We start from the raw sequence: 19,153 nt of genomic DNA on the forward strand, positions 1-19,153 counted from the left end.
CTTTTCCTATTTGGAACCAGTCTGTTGTTCCATGTCCAGTTCTAACTGTTGCTTCCTGACCTGCATACAGATTTCTCAAGAGGCAGGTCAGGTGTTCTGGTATTCCCATCTCTTGAAGAATTTTCCACAGTTGATTGTGATCCACACAGTCAAAGGCTTTGGCATAGTCAATAAAGCAGAAATAGATGTTTTTCTGGAACTCTCATGCTTTTTGCATGATCCAGCAGATGTTGGCAATTTGATCTCTGGTTCCTCTGCCTTTTCTAAAACCAGCTTGAACATCAGGGAGTTCACAGTTCACGTATTGCTGAAGTCTGGCTTGGAGAATTTTGAGCGTTAGACTATGCCCCAACCAGTAACGCTGAAGAAACTGAAATTGAACGGTTTTATGAAGACCTACGAGATCTTTTAGAACTAACACTCAAAAAAGATGTCCTTTTCATTATAGGGGAATGGAATGCAAAAGAAGGAAGTCAAGAAACACCTGGAGTAACAGGCAAATTTGGCCTTGGAATGCGGAATGAGGCAGGGTAAAGACTAATAGAGTTTTGCCAAGAAAATGCATTGGTCATAGCAAACACTCTCTTCCAACAACACAAGAGAAGACTGTACCCATGGACATCACCAGATGGTCAACACCGAAATCAGATTGATTATATTCTTTGCAGCCAAAGATGGAGAAGCTCTATATAGTCAACAAAAACAAGACCGGGAGCTGACTGTGGCTCAGATCATGAACTCCTTATTGCCAAATTCAGACTTAAATTCAAGAAAGTAGGGAAAACCACTAGACCATTCAGGTATGACCTAAATCAAATCCCTTATGATTATACAGTGGAAGTGAGAAATAGATTTAAGGGCCTAGATCTGATAGATAGAGTGTCTGATGAACTATGGAATGAGGTTCATGACATTGTACAGGAGACAGGGATCAAGACCATCCCCATGGAAAAGAAATGCAAAAAAGCAAAATGGCTGTCTGGGGAGGCCTTACAAATAGCTCTGAAAAGAAGAGAGGCGAAAAGCAAAGGAGAAAAGGAAAGATATAAGCATCTGAATGCAGAGTTCCAAAGAATAGCAAGGAGAGATAAGAAAGCCTTCCTCAGTGATCAGTGCAAAGAAATAGAGGAAAACAACAGGATGGGAAAGACTAGAGATCTCTTCAAGAAAATTAGAGATACCAAGGGAACATTTCATGCAAAGATGGGCTTGATAAAGGACAGAAATGGTCTGGACCTAACAGAAGCAGAAGATATGAAGAAGAGGTGGCAAGAATACACGGAAGAACTGTACAAAAAAGATCTTCACAACCCAGATAATATGATGATGTGATCACTAATCTAGAGCCAGACATCTTAGAATGTGAGGTCAAGTGGGCCTTAGAAAGCATCACTACGAACTAAGCTAGTGGAGGTGATGGAATTCCAGTGGAGCTGATGGAATTCCAGTGGAGCTGTTTCAAATCCTGAAAGATGATGCTGTGAAAGTGGTGCACTCAATATGCCAGCAAATTTGGAAGACTCATCAGTCGCCACAGGACTGGAAAAGGTCAGTTTTCATTCCAATTCCAAAGAAAGGCAATGCCAAAGAATACTCAAACTACCGCACAATTGCACTCATCTCACATGCTAGTAAAGTCCTACTCTGTGACCCCGTATACTGTAGCCCGCTAGGCTCTTCTGTCCATGGCATTTCCCAGGCAAGAATACTGAAATGAGTTGCCATTTCCTCCTCCAGGGGATCGTCTTGACCGAGGGATTGAACCTGCGTCTCCTGAATTGGCAGGCAGATTCTTTACCACTGAGCCACCTGGAAGCCATCACAGTAGCTCTCACCAGATAGGAATGTGATGGTTTGCAGAAATATGTAAGGGTTGAGTCAGTAGGTGACTCAGGTGATGAACTGGGGGAGATGGGAGCAGACAGTGTTTTAGTGGTGCATGGCTATGTCTCTGGAGGAAAGAGAAAAAAGGCACTCTGGACTTCTACTAACACAAGGTGGGAACCTAAAGAAATAATGTTTTTATAAGTATATTGTTTAGAAAATGTTTGACTGTTGTAACTGGCCTAAGAAATAGAAGATCACTGGGAGCTCCACTCAGTATTCTGTTGTTATTCAGTCGCTAAGTTGTGTCCGACTCGTTGCAGCCCCATGGACTCTAGCTAGCCAGGCTCCTCTTGCAACCCCATGGACTCTAGCTAGCCAGGCTCCTCTGCCCATGGGATTTCCCAGGTAAGAATACTGAAGTGGGTTGCTGTTTCTTTCTCCAGGGTATCTTTCCAACCCAGGGATTGAACCGGTGTCTCCTGCATTGGCAGGTGGATTCTTTGCCACTGAACCACCAGGGAAACCCTGAAAAAGAGTGGATATATGTATATGTATTACCGAGTCACTTTGCTGTATACCTGAATGCTGGGAGCCAGCGTGAGGAATTCCACCCGTGACAAGGTCATGCGGCAGAGCTCTGATGGCAAGGCTAATCAGACCTCAGGTTTTCCTCCTGGAATTTCCCGAGCATCCACCCCCTCAAAAATAAGAATCTGCCTGCTTTTCCACTCTTCTAATATTCTCTGGAAAAAGTCAAATCAGGGCTTTAGTCTTCTGCATTTGAAAGGGATGTTTCAGTTAAAACCCCTCTGATAGCTCTCTAGCTTGCCTAACAGGTTCCCCCGGACCTCTTACAGCTTGTGAATTGCTTACAGCCCCCCAACCATGAGAGGCACAGAGCTTAAAGCATCTTAAGATACAGAGCCTTTTCTAAGAGCTAAAAATCGTATCGGTGACGGGTTTTCACTGTTGACTCAATGATTGCTGCCAGGCCTCCATATTCTTTATCTTTTAGGCACCTGGGAGGATGTTAATCAATGTAAATGGGATATGGAAAAAGATATATAATAGTTTTGATGTTAGCAACACTAGACTTTTGAGTTAATTACTTTTCTCTTTGTTATATATCACTGCACTCCTCTTGTGTCCTTGCTATGTAAGAATGTAACTTCATTTAGTGCTTTCTGAGAGGGGCACCAGACTTTGGGAAGATCAACACAAATAAGTCTTCTGGTTGACATACCCTTATCAGAAAAAAGGCTGTAAAATGTTAATTGGCCCTTTTGGCCAGAAGATGATGTAAATTACCTAAGATTTGTTTATATAACTAGGTTTATGCAGAGAGAAAAGCCTGGTTTTGATAAAAGTCTGGGCTGCTAACGCTGCATAACTTTGTGTTACCCATTGATCTCCATGTTTTATCAAAAGTATAAAAGGCCTTCTGAACAATAGAGGACAGGGCCGGTCGCTGGACTGGTTTCCCCCGTGTCTCCTCTCTAATTTCTGGCTGAATTCCCATCTGGGGCGTGGAGGCTCACTATGTCTACTTACTTGTCCCGGCTTTTAAGATCCACGCAAGGGGGAACCCAAGGCGGGGCACCCCCTGATATTCAAGAGGACGCCGGTGGCCTAACGTAGATGGTGCAAGCTCCTTGTCTGGAACTTTATTGGCTTCTTACATAAACCAAGTTATTCAGCCTTCTGTCTCCACTTAATTTTCCTACTACACTATTTCTTCCTAATCTAATCTTATATTTCTATATTAATAAATAAATAAGTTCTCCTCGCCAACGCCGTCCCCACTTCGAATTCCCTGGATCCACTGGGGCTGGACCCCGGCACCTGAAACTATCACAACATTGTAAATCAACTATAATAAAAGTGTAAAAACATTAAAAAATTAGATAAAAACTTTACTTCTTGTGTTTTTTACTTACCAAAATTTTTAATATTTATAATATACTTGTTGTTTTGACCAAGTAAGTGCAGATAAAAATAATTGTGGGGCTTCCCTGGTGGTGCAGTGGCAAAGAATCTGTCTGAAATGCAAGAGACGTGTGTTCAGTCCCGGGGTGAGGAAGATCCCCTGGAGAAAGAAGTGGCAACCCACTCCACTATTCTTGTTTGGGAAACCCCATGGACAGAGAAGCCTGGCAGGCTTCAGCGCTGGGGCTGCAAAGAGTCAGACAAGAATGAGCATGCATACACTGTTATACTGGGTCTCTGTGTTTTTATTTATTTTTAGTATATAACATATTTATTTTACTTTATGGTAAGTGAGCCTTTCTTTAGCTGCAAGAAGGAATTCAAGCATCACTTTTTAGCTTTCTAATCATTTTTCCTGTCACTAATACTGTTCCTGAATTATACAGTGAGAACATTTTAGTTGCTGTTGTTCAGTTGCTAAGTCATATCCAACTCTTGTGACCCAACGGACTGCAGCACGCCAGGCTTCCCTGTCCTTCACTCTCTCCTGGAGTTTACTCAAACTCATGTCCATTGAATTGGTGATGTGATTCAACCATCTCATCCTCTGCTGCCAACTTTTTCTCCTGCCCTCAATCTTTCCCAGCACCAGAGACTTTTCCAGTGAGTTGGTTCTTCTCATCAGGTGGCCAAAGTATTGGAGCTTCCACTTCAGTACCAGTCCTTCCAATGAATATTCAGGATTGATTTCCTTTAGGGTAAACTGGTTTGATCTCCTTGCAGTCCAAGGGGCTCTCAAGAGTCTTCTTCAACACCACCATTCAAAAGCCATCAGTTCTTTGGTGCTCAGCCTTCTTTATGATCCAACTCTCACATCCTTACTTGACTACCGGAAAAATCACATCTTTGACTATACGGACCTTTGTTGGCAAAGTGATGCCTCTGCCTTTTTTTTTTTTTTAAATGAAAGCATACTAGGATCCTATGAATGGAAACTTTCAAAGGGGAAAAAACTCATTAAAAATCAATATAAGCAAAATTGAATTAAATCTGTCAAATACTAAACAAACAGATAAATAAATGTTTTTAATAAAATTGAATTTACCACCAAGTTACTGTGATACAAATTTGGTCACTGTCTAATTATTGTCATGCCAAGTAATCATGTGTGAATAGGCATGTGTGATTGGAAAGTCAGAGAAGAGTTCTCAGCGTCCAGAGGACAGTAAAGAAGCCCATCTGATCTGAACTGTTTTCCTTTTTGTGGCCTCAAGAATGGGTCACTTTGCCAAAAGCCTTCCCTGTTAGTCAAGCAATCTGTGTTTTTAAAAAAACCTATAATCTAACTTATACAGAATTTGGTACCAGGAGAAAAGTATTTCCTGAAGAGAACCCCAGATTTATGAGACTGCCTCGGCATGTGTGCATACGTGCTTGTTCAGTTGCTCAGTCATATCTGACTCTTGTGACTCCACGGCCTGTAGCCCAACAGGCTCCTCTGTACATGGGATTATCTTGGCAAGAATACTGGAACGGGTTGCCATTTCCTCCTCCAAAGGATCTTCCCGATTCAGGGATCAAACCTGTGTCTCCTGCATTGGCAGGTGGATTCTTTACCACTGGGCCACCTGGGAAGCCCTGGCTTGGTATAGTGACTCTTAATGGTATAACGATTCTTAATCAGTGGCAATTCTACAAATTTGCCCCTCCACCTGGGACATTTGACATAGCCTATGAATGTTTTAGATTGTCTTCAGTTGGAGGGAGATGTTACTGGCATTCAGTGGGTCAAGGATGCTGCTAAATATTCCACAATATACAGGACACACCCCAGTACAAGGTAGTATTTGACCCCAAATGTCAGCAGTACCATGATTGAGAAACCCTGGCTTAGCAGTACATGACAAGGGTGCATGTTCACATGCTGGAAAGCTAGTCATTCATGTGCTCCTGTGATAAAAACGTTTGGTAAGACTGTTCATTACAACGTGTACAGAGCCTGGGGCTCTAGAGGAAATGCTTTTTTAAAAATTTAAAATGCTGGAGTGTGTGGACTCCTTGCTGCTGTCAGCGTGTGTTTGTCCTCAGTTGTGTTTGACTCTTTGAGACCTCATGGACTGTAGCCTGTCAAAAGTTCCTCTGTCCATGGGGATTCTCCAGGCATGAACACTGCAGCGGTTGCTGCTTCCCTATCCAGGGCAGCTTCCCTACCCAGGGATTCAACCCACGTCTCCTGCATTGGCAGGCAGGTTCTTTACCACTGAACCACCAGTGTTTATTATATATTTATTTTCATGTATTTATATGTTTCTTCTGCCTTTAAAAGAAATGAAAAAGAAAGCATTTTTGTGGGTACCTCCTTTAGTGTCTGCTGTGGCCAGTGCAGAAGCTGGCCCTGGGAAGTTGGCAGCAGGGACGGAATGCATTTCAAACACTGGTGTGCATCAGACTTACTAGAAATGCAAATTCGTAGGCCTCACCTCCTGAGATTCAGATTCTCTAGGTCTGGAGTGTGGCCCAGGAATTTGCATCTTTGGCAGGCACTGTAGGTATTCTTATGCAAATGATACCTGAACAGTTCTTGGGAAGCAGTGCAGAATCTCCTTGTGGGGACATCCCCATGCATTTAAAAGTCCAGACAACCCCTCACTTGTTAGGTGGCATTTAAAGTCTTTTTGTGCATGCTCAGTCACTAAGTCATGTCCAACTCTTTTGTGACCCCATGGACTGTAGCCCACTAGGCTCCTCTGTCCAGGGTATTTTCCAGGTGAGAATACTGGAGCGTGTTGCTATTTCCTCCTCCAGGGGATCTTCCCAACCCAGGGATTGAACCTGAGTCTCTTGTGTCTCTTACATTGGCAGGTGGGTTCTTTTACCATTGAGTCACCATTGCTTTATTTCTTCAACTCTAACATGGGGTTGATGACACTTACTTTTAGTATCATTGAGAGGCCTCGATTTAGGAGCACCAGCTGAAATATGAGCTCTAAAGCAACCTAGAGAATTGTGCAAAAAATGCTTTTGGGGAACACTGGATGAGCTGAGGTGACAAACTGGGGCTGTGTTGGTTAGGATAAGGGTTGCAGGTCGCAACCCAGAGGATAAGGCATCTTATACAAGGGGAATATTCGCATCCCCATGTGATGCGTCTGGGAGAAGAAGGATAGACAAAGATGCAGACAAAGGGGACAGTCCCCAGGCTCAGGAAGAACCCCTGAGAGGCTCAGAAGTCAGAAGAGTGGTGATGGCTCTATGCCCCAAGAGATTGAGGGGAGTGTGTCAATGGACTCCCTTTCTCTTTGACTTTGATCATTGGGGAAGGAGAGGAGATAGAGACATTAATTTCCCAAGTATCTGCATGGCGAAGGGCTTCCCAGGCTTTGTGGTAAAGAATCCACCTGCCAATGCAAGAGATGAGGGTTTCATCCCTAGGTCGGGAAGATCCCCTGGAGAAGGAAATGACAACTCACTCCAGTATCCTTGCCTGGGCAATCCCATGGATAGAAGAGCCTGGTGGGCTACAGTCCATGCAGTTGCAAGAGAGTCAAACATGACTTAGCAACTAAACAACAACACTTAATTATATATTGCTCAATAAAATTATATCATATTAATGTGAGTTATTACTATTGAACTCAAGGCCAACAGTGCCATAACTGTGCCTTAAGGGAGCTTGTGTAACACATGCGTTTTCTCTGTAAGGCACGTGCCAGCTTTCTTGCACTTAGGGTCACCATACAGCATTTTGGTATGACAGGGGCAATTTGAAATAGTGAAACTGGCAACAAAAAGCATGCACACACACACACACACACACACACACGCCACAAATTAGACTCAAAAGGGATGCTTTTTTAAGGATGAGACCTAAAACAGAAAGGCAGAGTGTTGCCTTGTTGGACCTTCTGGGAATGTGTGGTCCAGACAAAAAAAATTTTTTCCTGCTCTTTACATACCTGCAAATAACCCAGAAAGCATCACAGTATACTGGGGGTTAGGAGTAAATTTTAGTGAGTTGGGTTAATTCACAAATACAGAATCTTTGAATAATGGGTATCAACTGTCATTTCTTTGTTAAAATTCCTTCAAATCATGTGTGCTGCTTCCTGTTGGCATCTGAATGGGTATATGGGTATATGGAGGGGGTGCCTGAAGAACAATCCTGGGGAAACTGGAGCCCCAGGGAACCCCAGGAGGCCCCTGACTGTGAGATAAGAGAGCTGACTGTGATGCCCACGGACTCTTGAGTAGTTACTGCTGGTTTGAACCCCCTGCCCATGCTCCTCAGCTGAGCACACAATTTCTTGAGTATTTCCTTGTCAAGTGAGCATAATTTGCTCCACCTCCACTTGGTTGTTACGGTGAGCCCATGGATGTCTGTAGCCTGGAGCAAGAGAGAGAGAGCATGGACTCAGATCCCTGTTTAAATCCTGCTTTGTCCTTTGCTGGCTCTATGACCCTGGGCAAATAATTTCACCTTCCTGAACTTTGTTTCCTTCTCTGTAAAATGTTGGCTGGGCTCAGTTGTGTGCAAGGGGCTATGCCAAAAAGATTGTATTTGTGATGGTCATTCTTAGCCTACGCAGGGTCAGCTTCATGAGAGAGGGATCATGTATGCCTTGGTCCTCGCTGTACATCTCTGGCATGAAGCAGTGGCTTGGGAAGTATTCGTGGCTTGAATGAACACCCCTTATTCTGTGTCTACCACACCCTGAAATCTTCCTATAAGAGCAGATGATTATCACAGCTTAGTGTGAGAAGTTCTGTGATGGGAGGATGTCCAAAAGAACACAGAAGAGAAACTGAGCTATGCCTGAATGAGTGGGGTGCAATCAGGTGGGCTTCCTGTAGGAGGCCACACTAGAGCTGCAGTATACCTATGGCTGATTCATGTTGAGGTTTGACAGAAAACAGCAAAATTCTGTAAAGCAATTATCCTTCAATAAAAAATAAGTTAATAATAATAATAATAATAATAAGGATGACACAGGCTGCACTCCATCAACTTGTAAGTTCCTTGAGAGCAGAGACCATGTAAGCCTTGCTCACTGCTGCACTCTCAGCACCTGGCTCAGAATGTGGCACTTTCCAACTCCCCCCGCACCTCCTCCCCCTATATTCTTTTTTTTAAAATTTATTTTTAATTGGAGGGATAATTGCTTCACAATGTTGTGTTGTTTTCTGCTGTACAACGTGAACCAGCTGTAAGTATACAATATATCCCCTGCTTCCTGAGCGTCCTTTCCACGCCCCCCCCCCCCCCCCCCCCCCCGCCCCATCCCACTTCTCTAGGTTATCACAGAGCACTGAGCTCCCTTTGTTACACAGCAGCTTCCCACCAGCTATCTGTTTTTGCACAAGTTAGTGTGCATATTTCAATGCTACTCTCTCAGTTCATCCCACCCTCTCCTTCCCCTACTGTGTCCACAAGTCTAGAACCTGGCACTTTATAAGGGCTTAATAAGTGAATGAAGGAGGCTGTGAAATTTGAAGAAGCAATATCCACACCCCCGCCCCGCCCCCTGCCGCCCTGGTAAATGGAAATAAGGGCAATGGGAAGCAGGGAGGGCTCAATTGCACCTCCCTATGGGCTTTCCTTGTGGCTCAGCTGGTAAAGAATACACCTGCAATGCGGGAGACCTGGGTTCGATCCCTGAGTTGGGAAGATTCCCCTGGAGAAGGGAACGGCTGCCTACTCCAGTATTCCGGCCTGGAATATTCCATGGACTATACAGTCCATGGGGTCACAAAGAGCTGGACACGACTGAGTGACTTTCACTTTCTGGAGTTGCTTGGGGTCTGGGAAAATAAACAGCTCCACTAGAGAGAGCTCCAGGGGAGAAAGTTATATCCCTGTATGTGTGTTTTGTTAATAAAGGGAGAATCCCAGCTCTGCTTAGAGAGCAAGCTGTAGAGTCAGGTATTAAAATTCCAGTTCTTCTAATGACTAGCTGTGTGACCTCTGGCATTTGCTTAACCTCATTGTGCTTCACTTTCACCAAGTGTAGAATGGGAATAATAATTCATCTGCAGTTAAGGATGTTTTATATGCAGTCACCATTCTCCCATCCCCTTACCACAAGCCTCCGAAGTTAATGCTACAGTTCTACATTTTACAGGCTGGAGACACTGAGGCCAGAGACAAGCAGTGACTTGGCTAAGGCCACATAATCTGAAATTGGGGAGCCGGGATTTGAATTCCCAAAATACAGTGGCCAAATCCATCCTATCATTAATAACTTATAGGATGCATAGCCTATAACGTGTTGTAGATTAAGTGATCAGCTGGCTCAGATGGTAAGGACTGTGTGCAAAGCAGGAGACCCATGTTCCATCCGTGGGCCGGGAAGACCCCCAACCCACTCCAGTACTCTTGCCTGGGAGATCCGATGGACAGAGGAACATGGCTGGCTACAGTCCTTAGGGTCGCGAGACTTGGACTCGACTTAGCGACTAAACAACCATCACCACCACAAGCCTAATAAGTGGTAATTATGCGTTCTCGTTTTTAATTATAATTCTGCTAGAGGGCGCTCTGAGGGCGAAGGGGGTCAGGAGAGAGGCAGGGCCACTGGGCTGAGGCCTGCTGGGGCAGGGGTGCGCCTGTCACTTGGCGGCAGCGGAGGTGGACTCCGCGCGCGGCGGCGTGCGTGGGTCCCAGTCATTAACCAGGCGCTGCGCTTGCTCGTAGCACACGTGCGGGTGCCGCTGGCGGAGGCGCAGGCGCACCACGCTGTAGTCCACGTCGTGCCCAATCTTCTTGCAGTTGAAGCTCCAGGTGAGGTTCTTGCGCATGGCGAGCAGCTCATCCAGGTTCTTTTCCACGTGCGAGATGTGGCGCTGCAGCTTGTCAGTGCCCTGGACACAAGGAGGGGCGGTGTTGGGAGACAGGTGAGCCAGAGTGTGATGCTATCTAGGATGGGCGGGCACACCTGGGCCAGGTATGCGTGTAAAAGACGACAGCTGAAGAGGGGATGGGCCTCAGGTTGGAGGGGCGCACATCTGAGTCAGGTGAGTGTGTGAAGCACACTTAGGAGGGGAGAGCCTACAGTGGGGTTGGGGGTTACACACTTGGGCCTGAATGTACCTGGACAAGAACCTGTGACAGGGCATGTATGAAGAAGGGGATGCTCATGAAGGTGAGGGGAGGGGCAGACCTTGGATAGAAGTAGGGCAGAGATTGGGGGAACTTATTTGAGATGGGTGTGAGTATTGAGCTTCTCAGGGTGTCTCAGTGGTAAAGAATCCACCGGCCAATGCAAGAGATGCAGGATACCCGGGTTCCATCCCTGGGTTGGGAAGATCCCCTGGAGGAGGAAATGGCAACCCACTCCAGTATTCTTGTCAGGAAAATTCCATGAACAGAGGAGCCTGGTGGGCTGCACCCATGGGGTAGCAGAGCTGGACTCTGCTGAGCACGCTGCACATGCGGGTATTGAAGGCATCCTGCTGGGGGCGGGGGGAGCTGAAGGACTCACAGACCTGGGTCAGGTGTCTCACCTGGGCTGTGTGCTTGAGGAAGGAGTCTTACCAGGGCAGGGCCTGGTGGGAGGGACTGAGAGGCGCTTACCTGGGCAAGGCGTGTGGCCTCCGGAAGTTGGGTGCCTACATGTCTCTGATACATGCGAACCAGAGGTCTGTCCAGTTTCTCTCGAGTCTCCAGGTAACTTTTGGACAGAGGACCCTGGCGGAGTGAGGTGTGCAGAGCCATGAGGTTTGACTTCCCGGACGTCCCTGGCCACATCCCCCGCAGACCCTTTCCCCCAAACCTACCTTGATGAGGCCGCGGGTGATGTACATCTCCTGGTTGAATTTTGTGCAGCGGTGGATCGTTCCCCTCATGAGTCCTAAGGTCATGTTCAGTCTATCCTAGGTGGGTGAGAGCACAGCGCGGAATCACACCGGCTTCTTGTCCCCTCTCTGCCTAAGTCCCTCCGCCACGCCCCGCCCTCCCCCACCCACCCCGCATACTATAGCATTCTAGACTCCAGCCGCCAACTAGGAGTGGCGCGAGCTGGCGCACCTTCAGCTCCAAGGTCTCGCGCATTTTCTGCGCTAGCGAGGCGCACACGCGGTCGCTTATCTGCTGTTGTTGCACTCGGATGTCCTCCTCGTTCTTTGCCATATCTAGCAAAGTGTCCTTGGACTCCATTAACAGTCGCTTGGCTTCGTACAGCGCCGTGGCGCACTCTGCAGGAGTCGGGGGGAGGGGGGCGGGGAAGTTGTGTGTATGCGTGTTAGGCACTCGGTCATGGCCGACTGTTTGCGACCGCATGGAGTGTAGCCAGCCAAGCTCCTCTGGCCGTGAAGTGGGGGAGCAGTTGGGCATCAAGGGCACCCACTGTACTGGACTCATTTCTGCGTGGTTTTACCTGGGGTATAGGTGCCCACAGGGTCTGGAGGCGGGGTTTTCAGGCCCTGAGTGCGCGGAGTGGGGACTCGGGAGATGTTCACCCAAGAGTGGCGGCCGGCCTGCTCCAGAACCTTGTCCAGTGGCTGGTTCATTAGCTCCACAGCTTGGAGCCTCTCCTTACAGCAGAAGACCAGAGCGTCACGACAGGAGGCCAGAGTCTGGGAGCGAAGAAGGAGAAGCAGAGAAGGTCAATTATAAGCTGGGAGATAGGGGGAAGTGACTGAAAATGCGACTTCCTGGGTGGCTCAGTGGTAAAGAATCCACTTGCCAATGCAGGAAATGCTTATTTGATCCCTGGGTTGGAAAGATCCCCTGGAGAAGGAAATGACAACCCACTCTTGCCTGGAAAATCCATGGACAGAGGAGCCTGATGGGTTTAGTCCATGGAGTTGAAAAAGAGTTGAATGTGACTTAATGATTGAACAACAACAAGCAAAAGTTCTCTAGCCAGGGATTGAACCTGCATCTCCTGCTTAACCACTGGACCACCAGGGAAGTCTCAATCTTTTTTAAATTTTTTTTGAATAAAACTATATTAGAACATGGCCATGCTCATACATGTACATATTGTTTCTGGCTATTTATCACTTCATGGGAAATAGATGGGGAAACAGTGTCAGACTTTATTTTTTTGGGCTCCAGAATCACTGCAGATGGTGACTGCAGCCATGAAATTAAAAGACGCTTACTCCTTGGAAGAAAAGTTATGACCAACCTAGATAGCATATTGAAAAGCAGAGACATTACTTTGCCGACTAAGGTCCTTCTAGTCAAGGCTATGGTTTTTCCTGTGGTCATGTATGGATGTGAGAGTTGGACTGTGAAGAAGGCTGAGCGCTGAAGAATTGATGCTTTTGAACTGTGGTGTTGGAGAAGACTCTTGACAGTCCCTTGGACTGCAAGGAGATCCAACCAGTCCATTTTAAAGGAGATCAGCCGTGGGATTTCTTTGGAGAGAATGATGCTGAAGCTGAAACTCCAGTACTTTGGCCACCTCATGCAAAGAGTTGACTCATTGGAAAAGACTCTGATGCTGGGAGAGATTGGGGGCAGGAGGAGAAGGGGACGACAGAGGATGAGATGGCTGGATGGCATCACTGACTCAATGGATGTGAGTCTGAGTGAACTCCGGGAGTTGGTGATGGACAGGGAGGCCTGGCATGCTGTGATTCATGGGGTCACAAAGAGTCGGACACTACTGAGTGACTGAACTGAACTGAACTGAAGTAGATCTGTGTCCATTAAAGGATCAGTTCAGTTCAGTTCAGTCGCTCAGTTGTGTCCAACTCTTTGCGACCCCATGAATCGCAGCACGCCAGGCCTCCCTGTCCATCACCAACTCCTGGAGTTCACTCAGACTTGCATCCATCGAGTCAGTGATGCCATCCAGCCATCTCATCCTCTGTCATCCCCTTCTTCTCCTGCCCCCAATGCCTCCCAGCATCAAAGTCTTTTGCAATGAGTCAACTCTTCGCATGAGGTGGCCAAAGTACTGGAGTGTTTGTTTAGAGTAATCTGATGAAGAAAGAAATATTGATGATGTAGGAGAAGGGGGAGGAGGTGGGTATAGTAGGTAGATGGAATTATAGGGTTGGTAGAGGAAAAATGAGAGAAATTCTCTTCTGTGGTTTCCATGCATTGGGGTCATTCTTTGAAAATGAAGAAAGAGCAGGGAGTTGGACAGATATGAAGGAAGAGAAGATATGAAATAACTTGCACAGTGGGACAGCAAATCTTCCAGAGACACCTGTGAGATTTCTGGGAACCCTCTTACTGTCAATTTGAGATTTAAGTTCATGATTTTAAGTTGAAAGGGCTTCCCTGGTGGCTCAGTGGTGAAGAGCCCACCTGCAGTGCAAGAGATGTGGGTCAATCCCTTAGGAAGATCCCCTGGAGAAGAAAATGACAACCCACTCCAGTATTCTTGCATGGGAAGTCCTATGGACAGAGGAGCCTGGCGGGCTACAGTCCATGGGGTTGTCATAAAAAGAGTCGGACCCAATTTAGTGACTAAACGACAACACAACAACACTTTCTTGCGTTTCCATCTGTCTGTCTTTTCCCACCTGCCTATTTCATTTTCTCTCTTGCAAGTCCCTTCCCTACCAGGGCCACCTTCAGGATCTTCTTCCTTGTCTATTTCAGACGTACTTGAAGGATTTTTCAGGATCACCAGATTTAAAGGAATATGGCAGCAGCCTGGAGGTACAATATTGTTGTTTTTCAGTCCCCCAGTCATGTCTGACTCTTTGCGACCCCATAGACTGTAGCACACCAGGCCTCCCTGTCCCTCACCATCTCCTGAAGTTTGCCCAAGTTCATGTTCTTTGGAGCCTGGCAGGCTACAGTCCATGGGGTCACTGAGTCGGATGCGAGGAGTGACTAAGTACACACAGCACGTGTCCATTGCATCGGAGGTGTAATAGGTTAAATGCAACTAAGGTTCAGCACCACGGACAGTGGCGCACCGGCTCCTAACTCCACCCACTTTCTCCCAACTCCACCCATCTAACCCTGGCTGGTCCCTTATTTGAATGACCCTTTAATGTGAATTCCTCGAGGGCAAGGCCTGTTCACAACTGCCAAACGCAGTGCCTGGGACACCAGGGTTAATATTTGTCAAATGGATAAATCACAAGTGCATACAGGCTCTTTGAAACCTACTTTCATGTCTCCATTAGTGATGTCATAAAGAAATCCTTGTTGCAAGAGTGAAGGATGCAGTGAGAGACCATCTCTGAATGGAGCTGATAAAGATGAGCACATAGTACAGAGTAAAGAGCTCAAGACACCTGAGTTGAAACATGAAGTTCTCACACTTCTGGGTCCATATATAAAGGAAATCAGGACCTTGAAGGGAAATAACTCTCATGTACATTTGAGCATCATTCATCAGCTGAGACATAGAAGCAATCTAAATGTCTGTTGACAGATGAATGGATAAAGAAAAGGTGATATTATATATATATATATAATATAGTAAATATCAGTAGTAGCAATAGTGAAAGTCGCTTAGTCATGTCTGACTCTTTGTGACCCCTTCAGTCCATGGAATTCTCTAGGTCAGAATACTGCAGTGGGTAGCCTTTCCCTTCTCCAGAGGATCTTCCCGACCCAGGAATTGAACTGGGGTCTCCTAAATTGCAGGCAGATTCTTTACCAACTGAACTATCAGGGAAGCCAATTAGTAGTAGTGGTATTTTTATATTAATACAATTACTATACTCATAATTGTACTGTATAGTGGGACTTGCCTGCTGGTCCAGGATTAAGAATTCATCTGCCAATGTAGAGGACATGGGTTCCATTCCCGATCTGGGAAGATCCCACCTGAAGTGGGGCTGAGCCCTTGTGCTGCAATTCCTGAACCTTTGAGCCACAATGGCTGAAGCCTGTGAACCTGGAGCCTGTGCTCTGCAGCAAGAGAAGCCACAGCAATGAGAGAAGCCCATGCATTGCAACTAGAGAGTAGCCCCACTCACTGCAACTTGAGAAAGCCCTTGTGCAGCAACAAGACCCAGCACAGGCAAAAATAAATAATCTTTTAAAAGAAATAAAATACATACAAAATTTAAAATAGTAAATTGTACCTCTCTAAATCTGGAGGGGAAAAGATACACCTGAACTGAAACCACAGCCTCATCACTGGCTTGCTCCATACCTTGGGTGAGGTCACATCTTTCTGAGTCTCAAATTCCCCATCTCTAATCAGAATCATCATTTCTATTTCACAGGAGGGTTTTAAGGACTTAACAACAGGACAGGGCATGGCACAGAGGGGCGGGCTTAGTCACTCAGTCATGTCCGACTCTTTGCAACTGCATGGACTATAGCCCACCAGGCTTCTCTGTCTGTGGGATTCTCCAGACAAGAATACTGGAGTGGGTTGCCATTCCCTTCTCCAGGGGATCTTCCCAACCCAGGGATGGAACCTGTTTCTCCTGCATCACAGGTGGATTCTTTACCATCTGAGCCACCAGGGCACAGAGGCGAGGGGTGTTCATTGTTATTTTGAGGCCCAATTTCATCTCTCAGAGCTTCAGTCTTTCCATTTCCTAAAGTGGAAATACAGTGAATGTCAGGTCAGGGTGGGGTGGGTGTGTGGCTTGAAGGATTTGCTATTGCTACAATCCCCAATGTTGAAGCTGTTTGCCCAGTAGGCAGCCAAGGGTCCCCTCCAATCCCCTTAACCTGGCCCTAGGTGTCCCAAACCTTGAGCAGGGCCTCTGATTTTTCCATATCTATCTCCATCTTCCTTTTCATGCTCCTTAGCTCCTCTTTTTCCCAGGTAAGCATACTGTCAGCTTTGTCAGAGATCTGGAAAACAAGGAGAGAATTTTTCACACCTGTGGAAGAGGGCTGGTGGGGAAAGCTCTTTTTCTAGAATAGTACAGAATTTGCCAACCTCATAAACCCTGGGTTTGGGGAATGGGGTTGGGGGCACTCTCACACTTTGGGGATCTCACTCTCTGAGAAGCATTTACACTTTTAGGAAGCTCTCACCAGGGCTTCTCTGTGGCTCAGATGGTAAAGAATCCACCTATGATGCAGGAGACCCAAGTTAGATCCCTGGGTAGGGAAGATCTCCTGGAGAAGGGAATGGCAACCCACTCCAGTATTCTTGCCTAGAGAATTCCATGGACAGAGGAGCCTGGTGAGCTACAGTCCAGAGTCCTAAAGAGTTGGACACGACTGGGTGACTCACTCTTTCACTTGGGGAGGTCTTACCCTCTAGAGAAAAGGGCCGGGGGCTTCTTCCTTTTACAGATGGGAGCCCAGTGAGCTGGGATGGAGATGACTTAACTTGGGGGGAGGTTATCATTGCTCTTTGGGCCTGAGGGGCTCCCCCTTCCTTGGTGATGCTCTTATCCTCTCTCCCAAGCTACAAGTGGAGGAGTCTCATAGCGATGATGGGGTTTGCCCTTTTGAAAGCTTATTGTCTGGATTTGGGGGCTGGGACTTGGAAACCCACCCTATGGGTTCGGGGGGGGGGTCTCATCTCTGCCCAGGGAGGCTGGAATATTGTCCCCTTTGGGGATGGCTGTCGAGGATTTCACTTTAGCGGGAGGATTTTACCAGGGCTGGGACTAGGGGGTCTCACTCTTTCCCCTTGGCTAAGGGTTTAGCTCTCGGGTGCAGTCTAAGGAGTCTGAGGGTCTCAGTCTTTAGGAAGAACCTGTCCCTCTCCTAATTCTAACCCTAACCCCTGTGAGGCCTGGGATGGGGTTCTCATTCCCCAAGACTGGGGGGTATTTTTGGTGCATGAATGTTCAGTTATGTCAGACTCCTCGAGATGCTATGAACGGCAGCCCACCAGGCTCCTCTGTCCATGGGATTTTTCAGGCAAGAGTATTGAAGTGGGTTGCCATTTCCTCCCCCAGGGATCTTCCTGACTGAGGGATGGAACCCCTGTCTCTCCTGCATTGGCAGGTGGATTCTTTACCACTGAGCCACCTGGGAAGCCTGGGGGAGGGGGGGGTTGGTTGGGGTTTAAAAAAATATTATGAGGAGAATTTTATCTCTTGGGACTAGAACATCACCCACCGCTCAGCCGGGGGCTTCTTGTGTGTTTTCAGTGGGGTTGGGGGGTTGAGGAGGGTCTCATGCATGGGGGAGAGTTTCCCCCTCTTGTCTAGGCTGGGAGTGCTATATTTTACTCTTTGGTAAATCTAGCTTCTTGTCTGACTAAAGGGTCCCACCTTCTCTCCCTAGCAGGGAGACTGAGAGATATGTATCTCCCTCTGGGGGCAAAGTTTCCCTGGTGGTTCAGATGGTAAACAATCTGCCTGCCATGCAGGAGACCTTGGTTTGATCCTGGGGTGGGGAAGACCTCTGGAGGAGGGCATGGCTACCCATTCCAGAGGTCTTGCCTGGAGAATCCCATGGACAGACGAGCCTGGCGGGCTACAGTCCATGGACTGGAGAAAGAGTTGGACACGACAGGATTAACACTTCTGGGGCAAGGGGGCGTTTGGGAGGATCTCTGTCTCTGGGGCTGGGAACCAAGGCACCTCATCTTGGGGGTGGGGTTGGGCCTGCGATAGGGGAGTGTTTCCTCTCTAGGGTGGATTTTGCCCAGTCTGCTCATCTGGGAACAGAGGCCTGAGTCTTTGCGGCTGGACTGGGGCGGGGGTGGTCCCACCGTCTCAGATTTGGGTCGGTAGCCCCGCAGCTTGATGCTCTGCTGGTTAATCAGCAGTGCTTTGCGCACTTCGCTGAGTCTGTGGTCCGTAGCCTCGCGCTGGCGCTGCAGCAGCCGCAGCTGCCCATTGATCTGGTGCTGCGCGCGGCCAAGGCGGGCGGCGGTGAGGCGCGCCCCGCGAGCGTGAGCTTGCACCACCTCGGCGGTCTGCAGGGCCCGCGCGTCACGGTGCATGGGCAGCGGCAGGCGGGCGTGCCAGGCAGGTGGCTTCATCTTGCTCTTCCACAGCGTAACGCCCTCGCCCGGCGGTGGCTTCTCCGTGGTGCTGCCCCCTTTGAGCATCTCCACGCGGAAGCGCCAGGGCAGAATGTAGGCGGCCCGGCAGAGGTGGTGCGCCATGTGTGGGTCCCGCACACTGTCATTGGGTTGCCACATGGTCACCGCCTCTTGCCCGCAGCGGTCGGTCAGCTGGTGTGCCTCCTCTGCCAAGGCCCTGGTCGCCTCGCGCCATGCTGGATGCCCAACGCGCGTGTCCTGGCTGTGCTCCACCGGGGGTATCAACACGGGCATGCTCCCTGTTTGGTGTCCTGGCCTGGCCTGAGATCCTTGCCTGGAGGGGCAGGGACCCCCCTCAATGACATGCAACTCCTTCCTGGCCTGAGAAGTTTGTGAAACAGAGCACTCTTGACTATGACGACCGTGCCAACGGCATAGGCGGAGTTCCAAAAGTGGGGGAGGGGAAAGGCTACAGTGACGGAGGGGATGGAGTCTTTGGTTTGGAGCTAGGCAGAGGCAGCTTGGAATCCTGGCTCCTTGAGAAAGGTTCTACCTTATCGAGCCTACCT

At 47.8% G+C, this 19,153-nt stretch overlaps 1 protein-coding gene across 1 annotated transcript; it reads right to left on the reverse strand.

Moving 5' to 3' along the window:
* Positions 1 to 10,359: 10,359 nt before the first annotated feature.
* Positions 10,360 to 18,878, reverse strand: TEKTL1 (tektin like 1). Its single transcript, XM_069590746.1, has 7 exons — positions 18,309 to 18,878; positions 16,379 to 16,483; positions 12,126 to 12,324; positions 11,777 to 11,943; positions 11,527 to 11,622; positions 11,324 to 11,437; positions 10,360 to 10,611 (listed from the first exon to the last, which is right to left on the reverse strand). The coding sequence occupies exons 1-7, from the start codon at positions 18,876 to 18,878 to the stop codon at positions 10,360 to 10,362; spliced, it is 1,503 nt and encodes a 500-aa protein (XP_069446847.1).
* Positions 18,879 to 19,153: the final 275 nt, after the last annotated feature.

The sequence above is a fragment of the Ovis canadensis genome, chromosome 5 (genome assembly GCF_042477335.2).
Source record: "Ovis canadensis isolate MfBH-ARS-UI-01 breed Bighorn chromosome 5, ARS-UI_OviCan_v2, whole genome shotgun sequence".
NCBI lineage: Eukaryota > Metazoa > Chordata > Mammalia > Artiodactyla > Bovidae > Ovis > Ovis canadensis.

Bases quoted from the DNA above. Each gene is read 5' to 3' on its own strand.
- TEKTL1 (XM_069590746.1), bottom strand. From the start codon at position 18,878: ATGCCCGTGTTGATACCCCCGGTGGAGCACAGCCAGGACACGCGCGTT. The intron at 12,325-16,378 runs GTTTGGGACACC...CTTCGCTCCCAG, and splicing joins AATCAGAGGCCCTGCTCAAG to ACTCTGGCCTCCTGTCGTGA. The intron at 10,612-11,323 runs GTAAGCGCCTCT...CCTTGTGTCCAG, and splicing joins AGGCCACACGCCTTGCCCAG to GGCACTGACAAGCTGCAGCG.